Source organism: Psittacula echo (genome assembly GCF_963264785.1).
Source record: "Psittacula echo genome assembly, chromosome: 28".
Taxonomy (NCBI): Eukaryota; Metazoa; Chordata; class Aves; order Psittaciformes; family Psittacidae; genus Psittacula; species Psittacula echo.
Window position 1 is genome coordinate 2,441,627 of NC_137763.1, and position 18,121 is coordinate 2,459,747.

The window sequence follows — 18,121 nt, forward strand, 5'->3', positions numbered from 1 at the left end:
ATGCCGTCGGTGATGGAGAATCCCTCGGGAATCCTGTCCCGCAGCCGCGCCAGGGCCGTGCCCGGCGGTGCCCCCCCCTCCGAGGACGAGGACAGCGCGGACGAGCGCAGCCACGGTGAGTGCCCCCCCCATGGACGCGCTTGGCCCCCCCAAACACTCCCCCCCCCCCCCAAACACACCCCACGCGTGTGCAGGAGCCACACGTGTGTGCATGGGGGGGGGGGATGTCCGTGTCACGCCCCCCCGCCCTCGTGGGGCGGGTTTGGGGGGGGGGCACACACACCCCTACAGGGATATGGGGGGGAACAAAGCCCCGTCCCCATTGTCCCCAGTGCCCGCGTGTGCGCCGGCCGCCCCCTTTGTTTGCTGGGGTGGAGGGGACCCAGTGCTGGGACCCCCAGATCTTCGGGGGGGGGGGGAGGGAGACCCCCCCCCTTAACCCTGAACCCCTCCCTAGACCCCTATTCCCTCCCATTAACCCCCATATCCCCCCCCTTTCCCTCTCCCCCCTCCCCAGACAGCATGATCCGGGTCGGGGCTGACTACCAAGCGGTGATTCCTGACTGCAAACCAGGTAGGGACCATCGGGGGGGGGGGTTATGGGGGTACAAGTGGGGGGGCCCCCTTTCTGACCTCTTCCACCTCCCCCCCTCCCCAGAGAGCCCGGCTCGCTACAGCAACAAGGAGCTGAAGGGGATGCTCGTGTGGGCCCCCAACCACTGCGTCTCTGATGCGAAACGTGAGCCCCCCCCAAGCAAACCGGGAGGTCCCTCGGTGGGGGGGTAGGGGCGGTTATGGGCTGTTTCCCATCCCTTGACTCCCCTTTACCCCCCAACTCCCTCTTTGCCCCCTCCCAACCTCCCTTTCACCCCCTCAACCACTTCATTTACCCACTGAACTCCCTCTTTACCTCCGTAAGCCCCCCATAAACCCCCCAAAACCTCCCATAAACCCCCCAACCCCCCCATAACCCCCTATAACCCCCAAAATCCCCTTTCCCCACACTGTTAGCCCCCCAACCGCCCATTTACCCACCCAACACCCCCTTTACCTTCTGTATTTACCCATTAACCCACCCATAACCCCCTAAAACCCCCTTTAATCCCCCAAACCCCTCTTCCACCCCCCCCTTTAACCCCTCAGTGGACAAATACATCGCCATGGCTAAGGACAAACACGGCTACAACATCGAGCAGGTACTTCTGCCCCCCCAAACCACACAGGAGTCCCCCAGGGTGCCACTCCCAACCCTTTCCTGACCCCCCCCCGCCCCTTTTCCAGGCTCTGGGAATGCTGCTGTGGCACAAGCACGATGTGGAGAAGTCCCTGGCTGACCTGGCCAACTTCACCCCCTTCCCGGATGAGTGGACGGTGGAGGACAAGGTGCTCTTTGAGCAGGCCTTCAGCTTCCATGGCAAGAGCTTCGCCCGCATCCAGCAAATGGTGAGGGACCCCCAAGCCCCCCCATTCACCCCAAACCCCCCCCCATTCACCCCAAACCCTCCCCACATTAACCCTACCCCACCCCCATTCACCCCCAAAACCCCCACATCCCTTCCTAGGGGAGGACACGGGGTTTGGATCCCTCCCCATGGCTCTGGGCTGGGGGTTGCTGCCCCTATGGAACCCCCTATGGTACCCCAGGGAGATGGGGGACCCCACTGGGACACCCCCATGGGGTTGAGGTAGTTTGTGCCACCCCAATTCCCCACCCCTTTAGGGGTGGTAGGTGCCACCCTTACCCTACCATAGGGAGTAAGTGCCACCCCTTGACCCCCCAATTAGGACATGGTACATGCCAACCTTAGGACCACCCTCATAGCGGATGGTAAATGCCACCCAAGGGGTAGATATCTCTCCCCCCCAGCAGATGGTACATGCCACCCCCTGGCCCTACCCCAAGTGGTGCCCCCCCCATTTCTATGGGTTCCCCTCCCCCAGTTTGAGGGGTCCACATCTCCCCTCCTCCGTTTTTAGAGGATTCACCCCCATTTCTATCCAACCCCATAGTTAATGCCCCCTCCATTCCCCCTCCGTTTGTTTATGGGGTCACCCCTATTTCTACGCCTTTTTTCTCCATTTAAGAGGGTTCCCCCCATTTCTCCTCCCTAATTTATGGGGTCCCCCCATATTCCAACCCCCCCTCCCCATTTCAAGTGGCTTCCTCCCCCTTTCCCATGGGGCTCCCCCATTCCAAGCCCTTCTTCTCCCATTCTTCACCCCAACCCCCCCAAAACTCACCCTGTGTCCCCCCAACCCCCTTCCCCCCCCCTCCATTGCGCATTCCCAGCTTCCCGACAAGCTCATCCCGAGTCTGGTCAAGTATTATTATTCCTGGAAGAAAACCCGCTCCAGAACCAGCGTCATGGACAGACAGGCCCGGAGGCTGCTGGGGCGCAAGGACCGGGAAGACAGGTACCCCCTCCGAACCACCCCCCAGCACCCAAAACCAACCCCAAGCACCCTAAAATCCACCCCCAGCACCCAAACCCCATCCCCAGTCCCCCCAGAACCTCCTTTTCCACCCCATTTCCGTAGCAACGACGAGACCGATGACCACCACCCTGCTCTCGATGGGGACATGGAGGCAGCGGACCCCAAAAAGGAGGTTTGAAGGCGTGGGGGGTGTGAACGATGGGGCCTCAGGGGTTTGGGGGTGTCCCGATGCCCCCATTGAACCCCCGCATTCGCCATTGCAGCCGCCCTACCCCAAGCCCTGCACCAGGAAGGAGGCTCAGTACCGGCACCACCCCCCGCCCCGGCACCGCCGCCGTCCCCCCCGCGGGATGCACTTGAGCCGCGAGGCCGTGGCCGGTGTCACCTCCAACCCCGAGCTGGGCGCCGCGGGCCTGCGCCAGCTCGACTGCCAGCTCGTGTCCCTCAAGCGGCAGGTACGGATTTGACCCCCCCCCTGCATCCATGGGGTGCCCCCTAAGCTGGGGGTGACTCCTGGGGTTTGTGTGTCTCCCCCTATAGGTGCAGCGGATCAAGCAGATCAACAGCGGCCTCAAGCAGGCGTTGGAGGGTGGCGTGGAGGGGCTGCGCCCACCCGAGGTGAGATTGGGGGTCCCCGGGTGTCCCCGTATGCTCCACGGTGTCCCTGCCCTGCCCCACAGTGTCCCCTCGTGCCCCATGGTGCCTGCACATTGTGTTATGCCCCACATCACCCCACACCCCCTCTTCCCCCAGGGCAACGGCAAGTCCAGCTCCCGCTGGACAACGGACGAGCAGCTCCTGGTGGTGCAGGGTGAGACCCTCCTTGATTAATGAATCTCATTGACCCCCTTGTCCTAATTGACCCCCCCCAACCCTCATTGATCCCTTTGAGCCCCCTTTACCGCACTGACCCGCTGCCCCCCCAGCCCTGCGCCGCTATGGCCGCGACTTCCCAGCAGTGGCGGGGGTCCTGGGGAACAAGACCCCGGCCCAGGTCCGGAGCTTCGTGGGGGGCACCCGGCGCCGCTTCGGCCTCACGCGGCTGCTGCGGGAGCTCCCCGGGGGGAACAGGGACGAGCCCCCCGCGGGGCCCCCCCTGGAGAGGCAGCGGCAGCAGGAGGAGGAGGAGGAGGTGAGTGGGGGCAGGTTGGGGGGAGTGGGGTCCTGCGCCTGTTCCAGTCCTGGCCACGCCCCCTCAATCCTTGGCCCCGCCCTGCTCCATCCATGGCTCTGCGCCTGCTCATCCCCGTGCTGGACAAGCCCCGCCCCATGGGGGCCCCGCCCACTGTGACCTGGCTCCTCCCCAGGCCCTGTCCCATTCCCTGGCCACGCCCCCCGGGCTCCTCCCATCCCGGCCCTGCCCTCTCTTGTCCCTGGCCCCGCCCACCACGACGGGGGCCCAATCACGTTCGTGGCCCCGCCCCCGCCTGACCCCGCCTCTCTCCCGCAGGTGCAGATCACCGGGGTCTCCCGCCCGGCCCCGCCCCCTCCGCCGTCCCCCTCGCGCCCCCCGCAGCCCCCCCCTCCCCTCCTGCGCCCGGCCCCTCCCCCCCCGCCGGGGCTCCCGCTGGGCCGGGCCCCGCCCCCACTGCTCCGGCCTGGCCACGCCCCCGCCGCCAGGCCACGCCCCCCCGCTGCCGGGCACGCCCCGCCCCGCTGAGTGGCCCTGCCCCCCGCCGCAGCGCCCCCTGCTGGGCGGGGGGACCCCCACTGTGTTTGCAATAAAGGTATTTTACTAGAGCCGGAGCACTGGGAATAGTGGGGGGGGACTGGGATGTACTGGGAGCGCTGGCTTGTACTGGGAGTCTTTGTCCATAATGGGAGCATTGGTCTGTACTGATCTACACTGGAAGCACTGGTTTGTATTAGGCCAGACTGGTCAATACTGGGATCCCTGTCTGTGCTGATCAGTACTGGGAGCCCTTGTTTGTACTGGTCTATACTGGGCACACTGGTCCATACTGGGCTCCACTGGTCCGTACTGGTCTGTTCTGGTGGCACCACTCAGAGTCAAGGATCTTTCTGGAAAGGTTTTACTCTAGAACCTGCACCCCCAGGGCCGGGCAGGGGTGGGGCCTGCAGAGGGGGCGGGGCTACAGCAGGTCACATGATCACACCCCACCCCACCCCCCCCAGGGGCCTTCCTGAGTGCAGAGGGCAGGGCAGGAGCCCCCAAGGCCACCGTGGGGTCACCTGGGGACAGGGAGACCCTGGGTTGTCCCCATGTGACCTCGGAGCACCCCCCCCCAGCCTTGGGCCACCAAAGGTATCCCCACGAGGCCCCGGACCACACGAGATGTCCCCGGGTCCCCAGGGATGTCCTTGGGGGTGGCCTCAGAGGGGTCTCAGCCACCAAAGCCCACAACGCCCCAGCGGTCCCTTGAGGATGTCCCCACAAGTCCCCAGGTAGCCCCGTCCTATGTCACAATGTCCCCAGCGGTGCCTCAGCCACCTGGGATGGCCTCGAGGAGGTCCCTGGACCACCAAGGAGGGCCCCTGGAGCCATCCCCAGAGCTCGGGATGGCCCCATCCCACGCCCCAACGGCCCCAGAGGTCCCAAAAGTCCATCCAGAACGGCCCCAGAGGTCCCTTGGAGGTTCCCTTCCTCCTCGAGCCATCGCGTCATCCCCAAGGCGAGGGGTGGGTGACATCAGTTGCCGTTGGTTGATGCCAGTTGACACCAGTTGAGGCCTGCTGCCGCCGGTTGATGGTGGTTGACACCAGTTGCTGTGTCCACCCTCAGGGGGCTCAGAGCTTGAGCTCATTGGCCACTTTGGAGGCGATGTTCTTGAAGGCCATGGAGGTGCCGGCGATCCGCTTGAAGCGGACGCCGTTGAGGGAAAGCCGCGGGAGTTTGCAAACCTCCATCTCCCACTGCACAAAGGAGTCGTGGCCGGGGGCACCGTGGGCACAGAGCAGCACAAAGCGCTCCTGGGGCTCGCAGCGGCAGCTGTTGGCATCCAGAACCTTCCGGATCTCCCGCAGCATCTCGCCGGGCTCCAGGGAACTCGTGGTCTTCATGCTCCACGTGAAGCGCAAGGAACGGGGCTTGACGTCGCGGCCGGCGCCGTCCCGCGGGTCCTTGTCCGGGGCCACTGAGGGTCTGCAAGGAGGGACAATGGGATCAGGGGGGTGGTGGGGCCTGGGAATGGCACCAGAATCAATCTGGTGGCCCTGGGTGGCCCACGGATGGCACCAGGAGCAGTATGGAGGACCCTGGGTGTCACAGTGACCCCATGGAGTCAGGGACTATGGAGATACTTGGGTGGCACAAGGGCACCCCAGACACCAGGACCAGTATGGAGGTGTTGGGTGTCCCCCATGGGGACCCAACAGATGTCAGTGAGACCAGTACAGAGCTCTTGGATGTCTCATGGACGTCACCAGGAGCACTATGGAGACCCCTGAGTGGCACAAGGGCCCCACAGACATCACCAGGACCAGTATGGAGGTCCTGGGTGCCCCATGGATGGCACCAGGACCACTATGGAGGTGCTGCGGGTGTCCCAGGGGTGTCCCCAGCCCCTTCCCCCCTGCTCACCTCAGCGTCTCCACCCGGTCCTTGCTCTCAGGCTCGTGCGGGTTCCTCGAGAAACAAGAAGTTTGGGGGGGATGAAATCAATGGGGGGATGGGGGAGGGAATGGGGGCAGCCCCCCCCCCCAGCACCCAGACAGTACGGGGGGGGTTGGACAAGGAAGGGGACAAGGGGGACACACACGGACAGACACACACACACACACGGGGACAGACAGCGGCAGCCGAGCGGGGCCGGGGCCATGCAGGACCATGCAGTGACAATGGGGGCGCTTGGGGGGCATGCGGGGGGGTGGCACCCAGCACCCAGGGGACACCAGCACCCAGGGGACACCAGCACCCAGGGACACCAGCACCCAGGGGACACCAGCACCCAGGGGACACCAGCACCCAGGGACACCAGCACCCAGGGACACCAGCACCCAGCACCCTACCTTCTGGCAAACCTGAAAGACAGATTTCTACAACGACAAACAGAAGAGAAGGGCGACGTTGGGGGGGGGGGAAGGGAGGGAGGAGGGGAGGGACCCCCCCAATCTGGATGTCACCCCCTCAGCCCCATTTCAGCCCCCCCTGAGCGGAAGTGGGCAGCAGGAGAAGCTGGGATGAATCCCCACCACAACCCCAAGCTGTCACCTCCCTGGCCTTATGGGGCAACACAGGAACAGGAGGGGACATGGCGGGGGTCCCCAAAGGGGTGGGAGTTGGAGGACAGGAGGGGCACTGGGGGGGGAACACACAGTGGGGTGATAGGAGGGGATTGGGGAGACCACGAGAGACATGGAAGAACCCTGGGGGGGGCAGTGGAGGGGGACATGCAGGAGCCTGGTGTGACAAAGGGATTGGGGACACAGAGAGACCCCTCCGAGGGACACACAGAAGGGACACAGAAGACCCCTGGGACAGTGCAGGGACACGGAAGGGACACACATGGGGACAAGGGAACACAGAGAGAGGACACAGCATCCCCAGGGGTGTGAGGGGCCACGAGAGGGGCCCTGGAAGGGTGATAGAAAGACACGGAGAACACAGAGGGTCCCCAAGGTGTTGTGTCAGGGGACACACATGCAGTGGACGCACATGAGGGCAAGGGAGTGCACAGAGGAGCCCTGGAGGCACAAGGGGACACAGTGGGGACGCAGAGGGCCCGCAGGGGTCCATGTGTGCAGCCCAGGGGTCACACGCAGAGGAGCCACACACAGGGGGACACACACGGGGGTGACCCCATCGCTGCTCCCCCCTCGTGCTCACCTCCGCACGAACTTGGAGGTGAATTTGCTGAAGAGGCTGGAGCCGGGGGGGCCGCGCCGGCCCTGGCTGGCTCCGGAGGGCGACGGGGGGGGCCCGAGGCCGGGGGGCGCGGGGGGCAGCGCGTAGGGCAGGCCCGGCTGCTCGCGGCCCCGCAGCTGCCCCGCGTGGAACGTGCTGCGGCTCGAAACCCCCCGCGGGAAGCTGGGCCGCTCCCCCCCGGCCTGGCTCACGTTGTGCGCGGAGGGGGAGGCGGCCGGCACCCGCCCGGGGGCGCTGCGGGGGGGGGAATGGGGTTAATGGGGGGCAATGGAAACAACGCTGCGCCCCGGGGACCCTAAAGCACAGTGGGGATGGGCTGGCACCACACAGCACCCCAGGGACACCCACTGAACCCCACAGCACACACCAGCACCCCACTGAACCACAGCACCCAAGGCACCCCATAGAACACCCCAGCCCTCCACAGCACCCCATTGCACAGCAGGCACACCCATTGCACCCCATAGCACACACCAGCACCCGACTGCACCCCAGGGCCACATCAGCATCCCAATGCACCCCACAGAACCCCATAGCACCCTAGGGCCACACCAGCACCCCACAGCACCCTGGGGTCACACCAGTACCCCACTGCTACCTATAGCATCTGATCAAACCCCAGGGACACCCCACAGCACACCAGGAACACACCAGCACCCCACTGCACCCTGGGGACCCCTGACAGCATACTGGGGATGTGCTGGCACCCCACAGCACCCTGAGGACCTGAAGAGGGACACACAGCACCCCACTGCTCCCCACAGCAGCCAGGGGCCATGCCAGCACCCAATAGCACCCTAGGGACATGCTGGCACCCCACAGCACCCCAGGGACCCACTGGCACCCCACAACACCCCAACCCCCCCTAGAGGGTGTCCCCCCCATAGGACAAAGGAGGTGGGGGGGGGGCCTTGCCTGGGCCGGGGGGGGTCGCAGTTGGCGTCGGTGGCTTTCGGGTGCTGGCGGGCGCGGGGGGGGGCGCCAGGGGCCGGGGGGGCGGCGGGTGAGGGCCGGCAGCCCGGCGTGGGGAGGCTAGGAGAGAAAAGCGGGGGCTGGGGGGTGGGACGGGGTGGGAGGGGTGGGGGGGGTTTGGGGTGCGAGGGGGCGGCCTGTACCTGTCCTTGCCGTTCTGCAGCGAGCTCTGGCCCAGGCTGGCTCGATCCAGCAGCGGAGAGTTCCGGCTCCGTGTGGTGCCGGTGGAGAGGACGCTGTTCTGTGGGGGGGACACGGGGGGGGCACATGATGGAGACACAAAAATTGGGGGGCCCCCCAATGGAGGACTTGGGTATTTGGGTTCCCTCATGGGAACCAGGGCACCCTGCAGGGGTGCAGGGGTTTGGTCCCATCACACAAAGGATCCCCCCTGCACCCCCCCGGTGCCACTCATGGGTGTCCCCCCCTGCACTGACCGTGGAGGGTGAGGGGGTGCCCTTGGCTCGCTCTAGGCCAGGCAGGGGGCTGGGGGGCACCTTGGCCGTGCTGCCTGCCCGGCGCCCCCCCTCCTCCTCTGTCCCCCCCCTCTTGTTCTCCGCGTTGGCCGCTTGCGTCTTCTTGGAGTAGGAGGCCGAGGTGGGGATGGAGAGGCCGGCTGGGGGGGAAGGTAAAATGAGTGGGGGCCGACGGGGACATCACACCACTTGGACACCCCCCCAGGGATGTGCCCTCCCCACATGTGAGCCATGCTCCCGCCCCACAGGGACCCCCCCCACCACTCCTATCCCTGCACCCCCAGGACCCCCTTCTCCCAAGGGATCCATACCTGGGACTCCCCCCTTCCACCATGGGATGGGGGTACCCCCTTGGCCCCCCCGTGTCGGGGCTCACCCTGGTCGCTGACACGGCGTTTGGGGTTGGCAGAGACGCTGCGCTGGACCTTGTGCGCTGGGGATGGCCCCGAGCTGTTGGCCACCTCCGGGGCAGGCCGGGGCTTCAGGGACAGGCTCTCCTCCAGCTGCAGGGACAAGGGGACACACTGGGACACGTGGGAGCACGGGCCAAGGGAGCATGGGGATGGGGACCCGACACGTGCAGGGCCAGGGACACGCTGGCACCAGGCACAGCTGGGGATGGGGACAGGGACGTGATGGCACAGGCAGGGTGGTCCCCCCCCCCGGTGTTCCCTCAATGTCCCCTTGTTGGCCCCATGGGGCTCATCTCCTCTGCTCCAGCACATTCATGGTTCTCCTTGTGTCCCCTTGTCCCCTCACCCCCTCCTCTGCTCCGTGTCACATCCACGTTCCCGTACTTGTGCCTCCTCACTGTGCCTGTGTCCCCTCACCCTCATCATGTTCCTTGTCATTCCCGTGTCAGCCCCTCTGCTCCCTGTCACATCCGTGCCCTCTCACTGGGCTCATTGCATGTTCTGTCATTCCTATGTTCCTTGTCCCCACATTTCTTCCACATCCCTTGCTCTGTCCCCTCCTTGTCCCTCGTCACTCCCATGTCCCTCCTCATGTCCCCTCCTTGCCCTTATGTCCCCTCCATGCTCCATCCCACCCACATCCCCCCTCCCCTGAGTCCCCTGCACCCCTGTGGTGTCCCCATGCCCCCGCACCTCCGAGCTCTTGTGGTCCAGCAGCAAGTAGGTGGCCATCACCTCGTTGTACTTCTGCCCCACCAAGGACTCCTGGATCTCCTCCCGCGTGTACCCCATGGACACCATCAGCTCTGGGAGGGGGACACAGGCCTCAACGGGGACCCCACATTTGGGAGACCCCCCCACCCCTCAAAACGTCATGGTGGGGGGGTCCTACCTGTCCTCCGGGGGTCCTTGTAGTCTGGCACAGGTTCCATGTAGGGCTTCAGCTCATCGTCCTCGTGGCCCACGTTCATCCAGCGGTCCTTCATGATTTGCTGCAAGCAGGGGACAGGACACCAAAGGGGGGGTTTGGGGGTCCCAGAACCACCATGGGGTGCCCCGAAGGTCCTGAGTGCCCTTGGGGGTGACCAGGATCACACAGAGCAGGGGTTGGGGTGTCCAAGGTAGCTGGAACCATGTTGGGGGCCACCAGGACCAAACTGAGGGTGCTCGGAGGGTCCCACAGGTGCCCAGGACAACACTGAGGGTCCCTGGTTGGTGCTATGGGTGTCCAGGACCATCCTGGGTGCCCCTCAGGGACATCCAAGACCACTTTGGGGGGTCCCAGCACCACATTGAGGGTGCACAAGACCATGCTGGGGGTGCCCTGGAGATCCCAAGGGTGCCCAGGACCATACTGTTGGATGTACCTGCACCATGCTGGGGGCCTTGGGGTGCTCTTGGAGGTGCCCAGGACCCTGCTGGGGGTGCTCCCATGGGTGCCCTGCCCACCCCCCACCCCCCCTCCCCCCAGCCTCACCTCCAAGGTGCCCCTTTTGGTAGGATTAAGGATGAGGAACTTCTTGAGCAGGTTCTCGCAGTCGGTGGACATGTAGAAGGGGATCCTGTACTTGCCCCGCAGCACCCGCTCCCGCAGCTCCTGCGGTGGGAAACACCCATTGGAACACCACAAACCCCCCGGGACCCCCCCGGGACCCCCAAAACTGGGTCTTACCTTCAGGTTCTGCCCATCGAAGGGCAGGGAGCCGCTGACCAGGGTGTAGAGGATGACCCCCAGGCTCCAGACGTCCACCTCGGGCCCGTCGTACTTCTTGCCCTGGAAGAGCTCAGGGGCTGCGTACGGGGGGGACCCACAGAACGTGTCCAGCTTGTTCCCAAACGTGAACTCGTTGCTGAAGCCAAAATCAGCGATTTTGATGTTCATGTCGGCATCCAGCAGCAGGTTCTCGGCCTGGTCCAGGAAGGAGAGCACCCAAAAGGGGGTTGGGGGAGTTTGGGTGCTGCTGGCACCTCCCAGGGGGTGCCAGGGACACGTAGGTGCAGCCATGGGGGTCTCAGGCATGTCTGGGTGCTGCCCTGGGGGGTCCCAGGAACACCCAGATGCCACTCTGGGGTCAGGAGGGTGCGGGGAGCACTCCTGGGTGCTATTGGGCATCCAGGTGGTGTCAAGGGGTGCAAGTGGGGGGCTCCTCACCTTCAAGTCCCTATGGACAATGAACTTCTGGTGGCAGTACTGCACGGCCGACACTATCTGCAGGAGAGGAGGTGTCGGGGGGGGAACCCCAGCCCCCTGGGGACACAGGGGGGTCCCCAAACCCCATTGGGGGGGTGTCAAACCCACATCCCCCTCCTGACCTGTCGGAACTTGGCCCTGGCTTCCTTCTCCTTCATGCGCCCATGGGCTACCAGGTAGTCAAACACCTCACCTGGGGGGGCACAATGGTGGTGAGAGGCAGCTCTGCCTGGTCCCTGCCTGCTGTACCCCCTCTGCCTGTTCCCTGCCTGCTGCCCCCCCGCTGCTCACCCCCACTGGCGTACTCCATGACCAGGTAAAGCGTCTTCTCCGTCTCGATCACCTCGAAGAGCTTCACTGCAAAGGTGACAAAGTTGGGCTGGAGAAAGGGGAGACCCTCCGAGGGTGGTGGGGTGTGATGGGGGGACCCAGGAAGTGCCAGTGCGCAGGTGGGGGGGGCTCACCTATGTTGGGGTGGTTCAGGACCTTCATTATTCGTACTTCCCGGAAGAGCTGTGAGGAAACAGGGAGGAAAAGCAGGGATGAGGGCGTGGGAGATGCCACAATCCCCCCCTTGTGCCCCCCCCAGCCCCGGGCCCCCCCCTGACCTTCTGCAGGCTGGAGGAGTTGAGCTGCGTCTTGTCAATGATCTTCACAGCGACCTGAGGGTGTGGGGGGTGTGCGTCAGGGATGTCCCCAAGTGTCCCCACACTGTGGTGGCACTGGGGAGGTGAGGGGCAGGGGCGCAGCATTGCCCCAGAGCTGTCCCCACCCGTGGTGGCTCTCAAAGGACAAGGATCACGAATCCATCCCTGTGATGGCACTTGTGGGGCAAGGACTATCCCTGCACCACGGTGGCACTCAGGGCCAGGAGCCCACAAGTGTCCCCTCAGAGTAGTGGCACCCACAGGACAAGGATCACGGGCCCATCCCTGTGGTGGCACCCATGGGACAAGGACCAGGAGCCCAGAACTGTCCCCACACTGTGGCGGCACCCACAGGACAAGGATCACGAGCCCATCCCTGTGGTGGCACTCATGGGATGAGGACTGGAAGCCCACAGCTGTCTCCACACCACAGTGACATTCATTGCCGAGGAGCAGGAGCCCATCTCCGTGTCATGGTGGCACTCACAGCACCCAGAGCTGTCCCCACACCATGATGGCACCCACAGGACGAGAACCACCCGAACTATCCCCACACCATGGTGGCACTCACAGGACAAGGATCATGAGGCCACCACTGTCTCGTCTCCACAGTGGCACTCACAGGCCAAAGACCAGGAGCCCACAACTGTTCCCTCACCCCGGTGGCACTCACAGGACAAGGACCATGAACCCATCACTGTGGTGGCACTCATAGGTCAAGAACCACCAGAACTATCCCAACACCATGGTGGCACTCACAGGCCAAGGACCAGGAGCCCAGAGCTGTCCCCTCACCATGGTGGCACTCACAGGCCAAGGACCAGGAGCCCAGAGCTGTCCCCTCACCACGGTGGCACTCACAGGACAAGGACCATAAACCCATCCCTGTGGTAGCACTCACAGGGTGAGGACCAGGAGCCCACAACCGTCCCCACGCCATGGTGGCACCCACAGGCCAAGGACCATGAGCCCATCCCTGTGGTGGCCCTCTCAGGGCGAGCACCCTGAGCCCAGGGCTGTCCCCACTCGCGGCCGAGGCGCAGGCGCCGGTCCCGGTGCCACGGTGGCAGCAGCAGCGCTGTGCCCGGCGCTGGCACTCACCTCCTTGCCGGTGAGGACATGCCGGGCCAGCTTGACCTTGGCGAAGTTGCCTTTGCCGATGGTCTTGAGGAGCCGGTAGTTGCCGATGTGGGGCTGCTCCTCGGCCGCGCTGCCAGAGTTCCGGCCCCGCAGCATGTTGGGCTTCCCGACGCCCTTCCCCTCCCCGGGCTGCAGGGACACCGAGGGGACAATGAGCTTGGGGGGGGTGTGTGTGTGTGTGTGTGTGTTTGGTGTGTCCCCCCCTGTACAATTCCCAAAGGGGTTCCAGAGGCGGCGGTGCTGGGGCTGGAGGAGCAAAGTCCAGGAATGCCGTGTCCATGCGCCGCGCCCGGGCAGGCCGGGAGCCGCCCCCGATACCTGACGCAAGCGCCGTGGTTTCGGGCTGACTTTGGAGGGTTTTGGGGGGACAACAGGGTACGGGGGGGGGCAATGGAGTGTCACCCCCTTCCTCAGCCGGGGGACACAAAGACATGGCTGCCCCCTCCCCAAAACACCTTCATTTCACCCCACACTGAACGGCGGCACCTTCAACCTACGGCTAAAACAAGGGGGGGCCCTCAAACCTCCACCAAGGGGGAGCCCCCAAGCCTCAACCATGCTTCACCCCAAAAGCACCCCCCACAATAAGCACGGGTTTAGGGGCACTTAATGGGGGTGCCCCCAAGGGGAGGGCAGAGCCGGCGCCGAGCGGTGTCATCCCCCCTCGTGCTGTCACCGCTCCGGTGACACCGGAGATAACGGGAGCACGTGAACGGGTGAGGGAGTGGAGCCAACCCCTCCTTTGGGATGAGGGACATCAGAGCCCCCCCGGACCTCGCTGGGGACTGGGGGAGGGCACATTCATGGGGTGCCCCCTCCGTGGGAAGGAACCCACTTGAGGAGGTTGCGGGGGGGTTGGCCAGAGCGGGCAATGGCACAACCTGGCACCCAGATTTGGGGGAAAAAGAGGCTCTTCTGGGGTATGGGCTGAAGGGGGGGCGGGATTTTCCCCCCTCCCCCCCCCAAATCCAACACTTTGCTTGAGGCTGCTGGGAAAAAGTGAAGGAAAATGGGGGTTTTGTGCCAAAAATCTGCCGTGGCAACGGGGCGGGGAGAGCGCTTCACCATCTGCCGGAGCCAGGGGCGTGTGGCGGCGCCGGCACCCGCTCTCCCCATTCCCGGGGGGGCCGTGGCATTCCCGGTGCTCCAGGGCCTCAGTTTCCCCCTGTCCCAGCCGGCTCCATGGGGGGGACTCACCGTGGGCGACCCCAACGTGGCCGAGCCCGCGGCGGAGCCGGCGCTGCCGAGGGGCCCTGGCGGAAGCTCCGGGAGTTCAGCTCCCCACGGAGCGCCGGGAGCGCCGAACCGGCTCGACCGGTTGGGAATGACGCCGGATGGGGCGGGAAGCAGGGGTTGGGGGGGGGGGTTTGGGGTGAAAATGGGGTGGGAAAGGGGAAAGAGGAGACAGGTTGGGGCAGGAAGGGGATGGTTTGGTTGGAGCTGGAGGCAAAGTGGTGGGAATTGGCACTGGAGTGGTCGTGGCGGTGATGTCACAGTGGCCAGGGGTGATGTCAAAGGGGCTGGGGGTGACATCACAGGGGTCAGGGTGACATCAATGGAGCTGATGTCACTGGGGTTGGGGTGATGTCACAGGAGCCAGGGGTGATGTCATCGGAGTTGGGGTGACATCACAGGGCCCAGGGTGACGTCACTGGAGCCGGAAATGATGTCACTGGGGTTGGGAGTGACAACGCAAGAGCCAGGGGTAATGTCACTGGGATTGCAGGTGATGTCACAGGTGCCTGGGTGACATAACAGGAACCGGGGATGACATCACTGTGGCTGTAAGTGATGTTACTGGGGCCAGGGCGATGCCACCCATTGGATCTAAAGATCCCAGCAGGAAGAGGTGCCGGTAACCAGGCACCAGCACCTGGGTTGCGGTGTCCCTGTGCCCCGCCACAGGAGGTGCTGGAGTCGCTTAGGGGGGGGTCCCTATGCCCCCGGGAGGTGCTGCAGCAGCTCAGGGGTGTCTCTGTGCCCTCCCCCAGAGGTGCTGGAGCAGCTTTGGGGGGGGTCCCTGTACCCCCCACCGGAAGTGCTGGAGCAGCTCATGGGGGTCCCTGTGCCTCCCCCACCAGAGGTGCTGGAGCAGCTTGGGGGGGGTTCCTGTGCCCCCCCACCGGAAGTGCTGGAGCAGCTCATGGGGGTCCCTCTGCCCCCTCCCCGGCCCAGATTTGCTGGAGCAGCTTACAGGGGTCCCTGTGCCCCCCCCCCCCGAGATGCTGGAGCAGCTTTGGTGTTAAATGTCAGCCAAATCAGTTATTTTTGGGTCTCTCTCACATCCCAGCCCATGGTACATGATGGAGCTCACGGAGAGGGGGGGTGTTGGGGGAAGACACCCCAATTCCAGCTCTGGTTGGGGAATGGGAAGGACACAGCCCCCCCACCATCACTGCCGCTGCCCCCTCCCCAATTCCTTCCCATTCAGGAATCATTCCCCTCGTTCCTTACGTAACAACAGGGAAAAACAGAAGGAAAAGGCCCAAAGCAAGGAGGGGGTGGCCCGATGCCATGGTGATGGCCACGGAGCTGGGGGGGGGGGGGCACCACCTCTGTCCTCGGGGCTGAGGGCATCCATAAAATCCCCCCCAGGTCCAATGCAGCATCACAACAGGGTCCTTCACCACCACTTGGGGTGTCCCCCCCCCAAACTGGGGGTGCTGTGCAGCTATGGGGAAGCTGTGCCCACCCCCCAGAGCCATAAGTGGGGTCCCCCCAAATTAGGAGCTTCAAAACCAAGGGGGGGACCACCCCGCTCCAACTGCTCCCCCAAAGGGATTTGGGACTCACTGCCCCCCCAAGAGACATTGAGGGTGAACCCCCCCTCTATCAGTGCGGGTGTCGATGCCCCCACATCCCTTTGGGGGTGCCCCCCCCAAGCCCCTTCCCCCCCCCCCATATCCCCTGTGCTGTGCAGCGCTGCCACCCCCACAGCCCGTTTTGGGGGGGCACAGCAGGGAAGGGGGTGGGCTCCCACCCCCACACCCCGCTCGCGCAGCCACCGAGGCGCTCGGGGGGGGACACACACACGACACACAGAGGCTGTGACAACGGTGACACCCCCAAACCTCGCGCCCCACAGCACGCACCAGACCCCACCGCTGCGGGCAATGTGTGAGGCAGGCACCCCCCAACTGCCCCACATCTTTGGGGTACAACCTGTGCCCCCCCCCCCCCCCAATAGCCCCCGCATAGGGGTGACTCCGTTCCGCCCCTCAGGGGCACCACAAAGCACCCCAGGTCCCACATGGGAGCCCCCGAGGGGCAGCCCTGGCCCCACATCCCACATGGGGGTCAGGGCCACGGGGGGGCTGTGAGGAGCTGGGGCCCCCCCAGGCCTCCTTGCAGAGGGCACAGGGCACCCTTAGACCCCGCTTTGGGCTCTCATGGAGGGCCCCAGGACCCCCCCAAAGCCCCCATTTAGCCTCAGAACATCCCCCAGGCCTCATCAGCCCCTTTTCCCCTCATGGGGGGGCCTAGAGCCCCTCAGCACCCCCCTTTCTCCTCAGCAAACAGCCCGGGACCCCCTTTTCCCCTCACAAAATGGCCCGCGGCCCCCTCAAAGCCCTTTTCCCCCCCCCGCAGACCCCTATTTCCCCCTCTCAGACGCCCTTTCCCCTCACAAACAGCCCGGCTCCCATCCAAACCCGCCTTTCCCCTCGCAGAATCACTCGGCTCCCCCCAGACCCCTCTTCTTCCCCTCACAAAACAGACCCGGGCCCACCCAGACCCCGTTTCCCTTCACTAAAACCACCCCAAACCCCCCTTTCCCCCCCAACAAAGGAGACCCCTGAGCTCCTCAGATCCCCCGGAGCAACTCAGATCCCCTTTTCCCCTCACAAAACGCCCTCAGACCCCATTTCTCCTCAGCCAAAGCCCCCTTCGCCCCTTCACATCCCACAAAATAGACCCCGGAGCCCCCCCAAACCCTCATTTCCCTTCACAAACCGGACCCCGACCCCTTCGAGCCCCACTTTCCCCTCATAAAACGGACCCTACGGCTCCCTCGACCTCGCTTTCTCCTCATAAAAGGCCCCCGGACCCCTCGATCCCCGCTTTCCCCTCACAGCCCGGCCCCTGCCGGCCCCAACCCCGCATCGGCCCCGGGAACGGCCCCAGCCCCGCCGGACCGCGCTCCCCTCGGGCCCTGCCCACCCCCGGCCGTACCTGCTCCGCGTCTCTCTCGTTGACAGTAGGCAGAGGGCTGCGACCGCTGCTCGACATGACGAGCCCCCCCCCGCCACGGCCGCCGGCGACTATCGCGATAGGGAGAAGGAAGCCGCGGCAAGCGGTGTGCGGGGAGGGGGGGGGAGGGAAGGGAAGCCCGGGCCGCGCTCAAGGAGCGGGGGGGGGCCAGGCCAGCGGCATGGGGGGGGTCGGGGCGGGGGCCGGGAGCGGAGAACGGGGGAAGGGGGGAGCGGGCGGCGGGTGCGCCCGGCGCGGCGGCCTCACACCGGCGCCTCCTCAGCAGCACCCTGCGGCTCCCAACATGGCCGCCGCCACCGGCCCTCGGCCATTTCCGCCGCCGCGCCGGAAACACCCGACACGCCTCCTTCTCCTCTTCGGCTCTTTCCGGACAGAGTCGCCTCCGTGCCGCTAAACCGGGTTCGGGTGTTTCCGGCAGCGCTACGGAATCATCCGATGCTTCCCACCCCCCTCCCCCCCCCCCCCACGGAAAGACTCGAAGCCACCTTCGTCAATTTCCGCTGAAGGCGGCGGAAACAGCCGAACTCCGCCTCCACTGCCCTTCCCCGAGTGGATCCGGAAAGACCCGAACACCCCTCGGCGACCATCGGGGCTTCCCTCTCACTGACGGAAGCACCCGAGCGGAGCCGAATCCCCCCTCCCCATCCTTAGAGGAGACCCCAGTGGGGAAGGGGGGGTCCGCGGCGGGGGGTCGGGAATTCCGGTGCTTTTCCGCGTTCTTTGGTTCCCCAAGGACCCCGGGCGATGCTGCGGGGAAGGGGGGGTGGCGATGGAGGGGGGCTGCAGGGGGGGAGCATTCAGAGGCTCCCCCC

The 18,121-nt window shown here is 65.2% G+C and overlaps 2 protein-coding genes across 4 annotated transcripts; one reads left to right on the forward strand and one right to left on the reverse strand.

Annotated features, from left to right (window-relative positions):
- Nucleotides 1-4,096, forward strand: RCOR2 (REST corepressor 2; the record flags this gene model as incomplete). The annotated part of the gene is made up of 12 exons (XM_080635882.1): nt 1-115; nt 518-574; nt 659-739; nt 1,144-1,196; nt 1,282-1,443; nt 2,291-2,415; nt 2,539-2,608; nt 2,700-2,891; nt 2,977-3,054; nt 3,190-3,247; nt 3,363-3,568; nt 3,887-4,096. 12 exons carry the CDS (start codon nt 1-3, stop codon nt 4,094-4,096), a joined length of 1,407 nt encoding a protein of 468 aa, XP_080492008.1.
- A 357-nt stretch (nt 4,097-4,453) lies between these two features.
- On the reverse strand, nt 4,454-17,457 carry MARK2 (microtubule affinity regulating kinase 2). 3 transcript variants are annotated; one of them, XM_080635842.1, is made up of 18 exons: nt 17,271-17,457; nt 13,062-13,229; nt 11,922-11,975; nt 11,778-11,826; nt 11,605-11,670; nt 11,436-11,506; nt 11,275-11,331; nt 10,795-11,031; nt 10,600-10,719; nt 10,015-10,114; nt 9,816-9,928; nt 9,086-9,212; nt 8,671-8,849; nt 8,377-8,474; nt 8,177-8,293; nt 7,223-7,495; nt 5,978-6,022; nt 4,454-5,539 (listed from the first exon to the last, which is right to left on the reverse strand). In XM_080635842.1, exons 1-18 carry the CDS (start codon nt 17,325-17,327, stop codon nt 5,185-5,187), a joined length of 2,286 nt encoding a protein of 761 aa, XP_080491968.1. In that variant the 5' UTR covers nt 17,328-17,457; the 3' UTR covers nt 4,454-5,184. The 3 variants fall into 3 exon arrangements, with proteins under 3 accessions (XP_080491968.1, XP_080491969.1, XP_080491970.1); XM_080635843.1 differs by lacking the exon at nt 11,922-11,975; XM_080635844.1 differs by lacking the exon at nt 8,177-8,293.
- Between the last annotated feature and the right edge of the window lie 664 nt (nt 17,458-18,121).

Coding starts and splice junctions, on each gene's coding strand:
- MARK2 (XM_080635842.1), bottom strand. CDS start 17,327: ATGTCGAGCAGCGGTCGCAGCCCTCTGCCTACTGTCAACGAGAGAGAC. Junction 8,850..9,085: donor ACGCCGTGTCAGCGACCAGG/GTGAGCCCCGAC, acceptor CTTCCCCCCCAG/CCGGCCTCTCCATCCCCACC. Junction 5,540..5,977: donor GACCGGGTGGAGACGCTGAG/GTGAGCAGGGGG, acceptor CCCTCCTTGCAG/ACCCTCAGTGGCCCCGGACA.